The 9,058-nt window shown below is 39.7% G+C and overlaps 1 protein-coding gene across 1 annotated transcript; it reads left to right on the top strand.

Annotated features, from left to right (window-relative positions):
• Positions 1-1,739: 1,739 nt before the first annotated feature.
• LOC123977625 (ADP-ribosylation factor-like protein 4C) lies at positions 1,740-6,613 on the top strand. The gene is made up of 3 exons (XM_046060509.1): positions 1,740-1,754; positions 2,472-2,531; positions 3,228-6,613. Exon 3 carries the CDS (start codon positions 3,684-3,686, stop codon positions 4,266-4,268), a length of 585 nt encoding a protein of 194 aa, XP_045916465.1. The 5' UTR covers positions 1,740-1,754; positions 2,472-2,531; positions 3,228-3,683; the 3' UTR covers positions 4,269-6,613.
• The last annotated feature ends 2,445 nt before the right edge of the window (positions 6,614-9,058 follow it).

Here is a 9,058-nt window from a genome sequence, read left to right as displayed (position 1 = left end):
AGTGATGGTTGAAGGAGGTAAACCAAGTGGAAGAAACCTAAATCCTAAAACAATTTCGATCCAGAGACAAGTGTTGGTGAGGCAAAAAACAAAGCAAGGTGAGCCATCCATCCATCCATCCATCGTGAACCGCTTATCCTGCGTGAGCGGGTCGTAGGGAGCCTAGAAACCAACAGATGATAATCCAAAAGTGGCAACGCCAAGTGGAACAATGAACAAGCAACGAAACACCCAGCTAAAAACACCACAGGTGAACATAATGACAAGCAGGTGAAACACATCAGACAGATAGTGACAAGAAACAGGAACAACTTCATTGATAGATAGAACAACTTCAAAGTAAAACAGGAAACGAATGAACAAATGACAAGAGAGACAAGACCTCATAGAAACAGGAAGTGAAATACAAAAGACACCAGAGGGAAGAAAAAAAAACAAATTATGACATTTTATTTGTTCTTATTATAATGTGTTAGATATCCTTGCACCAAACATTTGCGCCGATGAACGCATATTGGCGTAAATGCTTCCGGAGGACAAATTCTAGCTGACCGAGTCTTCTGAGTCCAGAAGAAGAAGATGACAAATGAGTTAACACAAATATTACCGTGAAATCACAAAAAAAAAAAAAACTGTAATGGCTTAGCAGTGAACAATCCCAACTTGAGGTCCACATCTGCTTACCCACCTCACTTAATCACCACCATCTAATGATGAAGACCCCCTGGAAAAACCTAGTAAGTGGGCCTTGAGCTGTTGGTCAAACTCTTACTTAGTTACCTACTGGAGCAAAGTTTTCTCCCTGAACTGTGTGTCTCAGAAAGTTAATCCTCCAAATATCCACACAATTTAATACTCCTATTATAACCTTACTGCAATATTTAATTATTCCTGGACCTTTATTGGGTTTAACTAAACTGAACTCTTCGATTTTACCTCCATGAAAACAATCACATGTCAAACCTGCCATCCAGAGCCCTGAAACGTGACTTGTTGCATATTCATGCAGTCCATTCACATTTGAGCAAATCACTGTCCAGTTAAGTTTTGCAGTCCTTTAACTTTTGCTTACCTTATATGTTCACCTCTGCTCTATTACTTAAAGGCCCTTTTTTGCTTCAGCAAACTTGTAAAGAAGCGTGTTTCTTTCTTTTTTGTTTTCTTTTAACCTTTCTCAACATCTGTTAGCTGCTTGTCATCTTTAACCTGAGGAACATCGAGGAGACGATGGAATAAATTGTGTAAAACATTGTAAAAAGTGAATCAGTGAAGGAGGCTCTTGTTTTATGGATGAGAGGACTCTGCGGGCGGTGGGCGAGCGACAATCAAGTGACTCAGCCTTGTTAGAGAGAGAGAGGGGGCGTGCAATTAGTTGGTCTTGTAAAGTCAGGCTGTGTGTGTGTGTGTGCATGTCCATGCCCTGCTTATAATTTATTTTATTGATCTCACACACATTAGCAGGGAAATCAATGAAGGAGGAGGTCACAGAGAACAATTAGTGAGGGCTTGATGACTCAGGTTGTGTTGCTGTCTCTGTGAATCTGTGTCTGTTTAGGGACTGGTGTTGCATTTCCCTCCTCTCTTTGCCACTAATAAAAAGTCCTGCCTAGGCCACATAAGTGTTTTCACTTATTCTGCCTAATTAGACCTCGCTGATTTGTTGCTGAGGGTGAACAAACTTAACGCACTGGTAAAAACTTCTGCAAGTATGAAGCTGCGAGCAAACGGAGAGCAGCTGCATTACAATGAAACAGGTAAAATATAAGAAAGGGCAATATTGTAAACAAGTTAAACGCCTGTCTGTGTGCAGCCATGTTTACAGCTTAACCTTAATTTCATTTGTTGACAGCCTTTAAATGTGGGCAGGGCAAAGGGCAAACATGCACTTTGTACAGACAAACACAATTGTATGTGTCTTTACTATATTGTATTTGTTACAATGTGTACTGGGTTGTACTGAGTATGTGTACTGTGTGTATTTAAATGCTTACATATTCATTTTTAAGTGCTCCCTTTAACTTTTATATCTTAATTTATGAGCGCTGTTGGTCTAGGAGGAACGGTATTTCATTCTTGATTGTACGTGAGTGCAAGAAAAACTGACAATCAGTTTGGCATAAGAGGCCAAACTGATGTGTGTCAAACTGAAACAAATTGGAATTGCAGAGTCTCATCCTGTTATGAAATAGTTTGCTGCCATCCAGTGGCAATTTCACATGTACCACATTGCAGGGGGGTATACAAATATTAACATGATTTACACTCATCTTTACCATTGTGGGTTTTTTTTTAAATGAATGAAAAACTTAACCTGAAGACACATTAAATTTGTTAATTAGATAATCAACATGCCTTCATTGTTGTTGCAGATGATTATTATTGTATACATACGTGTACGCCGTGTGTGTTGTGATTATACAATGTCACATTTAATATATTTTACATAATAAATAATAATCTGTATATTACAGAGCCTACAGCTGGTCTGAGCTGTTTTGGGGCACATCAGTACACAGAACAAGACATTTTAGGTAATTTTAATGTTTTTCTTAAAGCAGTTTTTAAATGAAATGTGTTTGTTTCCTTCTTGTATAAAGTAACTAAATAGGAACAGCTACTAAAAATGGATCACAAAGTAATAAGAGCAACCTGGACAGAGTGTGTAAGTTATGAAAGAATATCCTCGAATGCAGCTGACTTATTTGTAAAACAAATTTTTACATGTTTTACATAGCAATTCAAAAAAATTCAATAATTTTCTCCCTCACATGGATCCTAAATGGGTCCCAAGGCATCAATAAAAACCTGCATCATGAAGTTGTTTTACAAACCTAGTACAAACTACAATACTACACACAGATCAGAACACTATAAAATGTTATATTTAACACTTTTAAACACTATATTTTTATAAATGTTTTACTACTTTTAATTTCCAACTCAAATTTATTTTACATCCCAGTTTGTGTGTTGGAAACGTAGTTGTCATATTTCACCACCAGGTGTCAGAGTTTTAGCCGCTCAGACAGCTGAGTGCGCAGAGGAAACACTAGCCTCAACATGCAAGAGTGCCGTTCAAAATAAGACCCTCTTCAGCCTCACTGGTCCGGATTACAGAGTTTTTCCATGAAGGAGGCTTTTATTTTGAGGCGCCATTGCTTTACCGGAAGTCTTATTCTGTATGGGCCATTTCTGCCTCAGCTTGACGCATCTTTTCATGACAACAGGAGAGGCTGAGCCACGCGTCACACACCATCACATGTGTGTGTTACTACATGAAGGCAGCTGCTACGCACTTGGAGACACACGGAAAGACGCAGAGGCATGATGTGACACTCGGCCACGCGTAATTTGCGCATTTGGAAAGCGGTGCGCACGGTAGATGCACCGCTGTGTGTGTGATGATTTTACTGTTTCTGGACGCCCGATGTTGTTGGAGTGACTCCAGGGATGCTGCGGCTTGTCTGGCTGCCGGAGTGCCTCCGTGCAACAAGGGACTGCGCCCCCCACATCTGCTGAACAGGAGAGGCGCATCAGCCGTTTCTGACCATTTATGATTTGACTCTCACCGGGGGAATAACCCGGTATGGATCACTCCTGGGACATTTAAGCATCTCCTGCGGTGATATCGCTCTCTGCTGGGGCTGTGGTGTGCAGACTGTCCCTCTTCCTCAGGCTTCAAGATGGGGAATAGTTTCTCCAATTTGGGTGCCTTCCAGTCCCTGCACATAGTCATGCTCGGCTTGGACTCTGCCGGCAAAACCACTGTCCTGTACCGGCTTAAATTTAACGAGTTCGTCAACACGGTACCCACCATCGGCTTCAACACGGAGAAGATCCGGCTGGGCGGTGCGGGGGCCTCCAGGGGCATCAGCTGCCACTTCTGGGACGTCGGGGGCCAGGAGAAGCTACGGCCCCTGTGGAAGCCCTACAGCCGCTGCACGGACGGAATCGTGTACGTGGTGGACTCGGTAGACGCTGAGAGGCTGGAGGAGGCCCGGACCGAGCTGCACAAGATCACCCGGTTCTCGGAGAACCAGGGGACCCCGCTGCTGGTCATCGCCAACAAGCAGGACCTGCCCCGGGCGCTGGATGTCGGGGAGATCGAGAGGCAGCTGGCCCTTGCTGAGCTGAGCCCCTCCACCCCGTACCACGTCCAGCCGGCCTGCGCCATCATAGGAGAGGGTCTGGATGAGGGCATGGACAAGCTGTATGAGATGATAGTGAAGAGGAGGAAGTCACTGAAGCAGAAGAAGAAGAGGCAGTGATGATTTAGAAATATTACAGGATGATACACAGCAGATAAAAACACCAGGAAGCATAAATATCATTATTGATCACCACAGAGACATTACAAGTCTCCATATATAACGGGAATATATTTATACTGATGCTACATGAGCTGAAAATATTGTCACTCTTCAGGTTTGAATGTTATAGAGGGACATAATGAAGGCAAACCTGCCTAAACTCAATTTACCAACATTTTTATTTGCAGAAAACAACTAGATCATCTGATAATATAAATATGAATGACAATAAGTACAACAAAACAATCATAATAATCTCATTTATGGGAAAAAAAACAAGATGTCTTGCCTTTATCAGCTGTTTTAACCCTCTTTACAGGCAGATTAAACTCCCTCTGAGTGAGTCCCTGGTGTAGGCGTATTAATAGGACTGTTTCATTAGGGATGTCTACGTTGTGGCGGAGATGTTTTATAAAGTGTATTGATCTACTGGCAGAGCTCCCTGTTGCTGCCGTGTTGTGCTGTGCACAGACTGTTGTAAATGTGATTAGGGATGCACTGATGCACAGGCTGGTGTTTAGAGCTGTGAGATGGTGTTACACCAAAGATGATTCCCCTGAGAAGACAAACCTCTCCATCTCTTCCATCCTCCATTGTTTTGTTATTTACAACTAAGGTGAAAATGTAGGCTAAATCTGACATGATTGGTTGAGATAAGGCTGAGACTACAACTTTGTTAAGGTTCTGGGTGATCAGTCTAAATAGTCAAGAGTTAACTAATGAGGTCACCGGAGCCTCGCCGTTTTTCCAGGATACAGTTTTTGTAGCTTTGTGGCTCAACAAAGCAGATGGGGGATAAAAAGGGCTCATAGTTTGTTGCTTCTAAGTAAAGACAATAATAAGCTGCCAATAAGTGTGGAATTGATACTGTCATCAAGCAGTTTTAGAAAGAATTGCAGTGGTTTAAGATTATGAAATGCACCCATTGACTCTATGCTTATTTTGCACTTTGAGAAATTTTCTGAGTGGTGTGTCTTGACACGAGAAACCACCTTTGATTAAACTTCCTCCGGAAGCCATATTGGAGGGCTGAGCTCTGTGAATAGCGGATTTTGTGTCCACAGATCTCAGGAGGTGATTGATTTTGACTGTTCACCATGGATCTACAGCACACTTATTTTTTTTTATCTTTACATGTACATGTAGCTCTCTGTTTTTAGCTTGGGTCCAGAGTTACCACCTTTCTTCCAAGAACAGTAACAACTAGTTGCTAAATAAGTTGCCAGTGGACACCATGTGTTTGTTGCTGCATAAACTTGAGCTTACAGTTCTCCATTTGCAGTGATTTACTGCCATATCGTTGAGCGCGTTATCAATTATCCAGTGGAAAAAAATCATTTATTGTTTCCGCTTTCAGGCACTGGGATATCAAAACACAGGTAAATGTAGCAGTGGCTGTTTATATAATTTGTGCACCAGATTGCCAAATTACCATTACCAAACTGCCATCATGCATTGCACAGTTCTTCCTGAAAACTTTCAACAAAACACTACGTAGTCGTCAACATAGAGTGATGTTGGGCACAAGACTTGGACAAAATCAGATCAGCATCCTCACGGTTCTCCAAAATAAATAGTAGTTTTGTTATCAGCTGTTCCTCAGAGTTGTTGAGAAAGCGTTAGGCATCCCACATGGTGTTGACCTGCTGGCAGTGACAGGACAGAGAGACGAGGAGCAAAGTGTCTTCCTTAAACAATGATGTAGTCTAACAAACCGACAGGCTGGAACCTGTTAAGCTGTTCCTACAAATGACTTTCCTCTTATTGAAGGATATTTACTCATAAATGTTTCCTCCAGTTGAATGATAAACCAAAATATGATGTGTGGGGGAGTTTTTCTAATAAAATTATTTCCCCTTAGAACAGATTAAGTACCAACCCAATGTTAACACAATGTTCCACCCACATGATTGACAGCTTGCAGAATAAGTCCTAAAAAGTCACTGAAATTAGCATTTTGTCCTACAGGACTGTTGAATGTCTCACACGGACTGTTGTCTAATGCCGCGTTCACGTCTAAACAGAAGAAGAAACAAGGTTACATTTAGATGCTGCAGCTCGATGAAAACAAAATAATCAAACTTTATGTGTTTTAAATGATAAAATGGAGCATGTTGTAAAACTGATTGTGTTTTGAAGGTAATTTGATCATCATTTAAAATCTTTGCAACATAAATCTGACGTGAACGTGGCATCCTTTCCTCTGCAGCATTCAGTTGAGCTGTGTTCAACACTGCATGACAGCCGTTACTTCAGACAATGTAAATTATACAGTGTAGTGTTACAGCCAAGATACAGCAAGACCAAACAATGTATTACATGCCAAAATGGAAAAAAGAAAAAAGGTATTTTTGGGATTAAACTCTTTGTAATTGAACTTGTGTGTGTTGTCTGGTTTCTGAAGCTTTCATCAGGATGGGAAACTCCCGGCAACTCTCAGCTAACTGCCAATTATACACAGTATCATGTTGTGAGTTACTATTAAACTGATCTACTTTATTACCCACAATATAAAGTTAAATTCTTTATATTGCACGACCTGCTTCTACAACCTGCTGCAACTGCAAATTTCAACTCAAGGCAACTTCTCTAAAATAACCAGCTAACATTATCTATACATGTTTATGTTTACAAACAGTATGTCATCTGCATATTTAACTTATTTACTTCAAGAAAAGTTGAGATCACTTTCTAATAAGTTGACCTTTCATACTTGCTTAAACTAATGGTTTAATTAATAGTTAATGAATAATTTGCTTCTTAAACACCAAGGTAAAAGCCATTAATAAGCCATAAGGCTTCTCAAAAAGTGAGAAACAAATGAATAATAACGTTTTATAAATAAAAACATATGAAATAAGAAAAGGGTAAAAAGGTAAAAAGAAGGCATCAAGAACTTTTGGTATCACTGTCCAGATAGACACCTTTTAAAAGGGTTTATAAGTTATAACTAATGTCTAATTAATGTTAACAAATATTTAATATTGCTCTTTGCTATTTATAAACTTTAATAAGATAAGAAAACCTCTACAAAACACCGATGTGTTTTCTTACAAACGTATTAATGCGTGTCCTATAACTAATCTATTACTCATTAGTAAGTTATTAAACATTAATTAAAGTGTTTGTTACAACTTATAAATCCTTAATAAAGGATGCCTCAGGAACCAAAAATTTAACAACGTGGGGATAGCAAATAAATCTGCTTATAAGTCATAAAAAAGATGCTCCTCATAACTCCAGAACCTGCCTGAGAATCACCACGTTTTTAAGTTTTCTTCAGTATTAAAGTAGTGCCTTGAAAGTTGTCTGTGCATTCATGAATACAGTGCTAACAGGAACTGGTAATAGTTAATTCAGCTAACTTTTACTCGTGCCAAAATGTAAAGAAATATAGGCTTACCAACTCCACGAAAACATTCACATCAATTGTTTTATTCGTTTCCTCCACTGTTCAAATTTGAAGTAATTTATTCTCATGTGAGGAAAATTAGATAGTAGGTTTAATTGTGCTGTAAATTAAGCTGACTAACATACTATTTCCAGGAACAGAAGGTACATGCAAAGTGCATGTTTTCCTCCTTGTTGTTTACTTGCCTTCTCCGTCTGGTGCCAAATTTACCTTTCTGCAGTCATCGTGTTTACAGCTGAACTGTCTCCCATCGTATTATTATGGTTTGTGTAACTCATGTCAAACTGCAATCACTGATGAGAAAAATGTATTTACTTGTTTGGGGGTGTAATTGTATCATGTTCTCGGTGTAGCTTTTTTATCCCTCCTCTGGGATTAAACTGTCTGGAAGTAAAAATATGCATGTGTTTACCGATTTATTTAAATGTAAGACGTATCTGGAGCTGGAAAGCTGGGTTTATAGACAAAAGGTCACTGAATCAACATACAGGCATTGGGATCAAGTCTCTGTAAATACATATATATTTTATTTGGTATATATATAGTGTAAATTTAAGCTTTGATATTGTATTAAGGAACTAAAACTTGCAAATGTATGTTTTTTTTTTGGACAGACCCATATCAGGTTTAAAAAATATATTATAACGTGGATAACGTGGATTGTATGTTTAGAAATCCTTAAACCTTAAACCTCAGCAGCTGGTGAAGTAATCAGTGACTTATTGGTCACAGCCAAAGATATTCTCGATTATGATAATTTTGTCGAGAGAAAACCTGACTTCACGTCCAATTAAAGACTTGTTTCTCCTTTCTACTCCACGGCCCAGATTCAGTTCCCAAATGTGCTGCAAACCCAGGTCTATAAATGCCACTTTATCCCACAGCTATAAAGCATCTTCATCCTCAGTGGAATATGATTCTACATGTCTCCTTTTCAAGCGGCTGACAGAGCACAGAGGTTTCCACTGCCTTTTTGTCTCTTTACTTTCTTCTCTGTGTGCTTCTGTGGGTGGCTGTGAATGGGATTTTATGTTTTATCTGCGTATTCTCCTGTACAATGATAATCCCTCACACTTCCACTTCCTCGCTGTCCAAAAATGGAGGACTGTGACGTTTCCGCTGAGCATGCAGAAGCTTTGAACGCCAAAGAACAAGAGCAATGTTAGCATGCTTTAAAATACACGTGGGCGTTTGGACGGTGCTGAATGTGCAGGACTGAGATTATTTTGTCAGATTTTTGTTGGGAAGAAAATTTATTCTGATGAGTCTGTTGTGCTTTCTTCAGTTTACGGCTAGAGCTGCTGGTGTGAATAATATTAATGCTGCCAAACCAACA

Source organism: Micropterus dolomieu, linkage group LG01 (assembly GCF_021292245.1).
Source record: "Micropterus dolomieu isolate WLL.071019.BEF.003 ecotype Adirondacks linkage group LG01, ASM2129224v1, whole genome shotgun sequence".
NCBI lineage: Eukaryota > Metazoa > Chordata > Actinopteri > Centrarchiformes > Centrarchidae > Micropterus > Micropterus dolomieu.
This window is presented reverse-complemented; position numbering and strand designations above follow the sequence as displayed.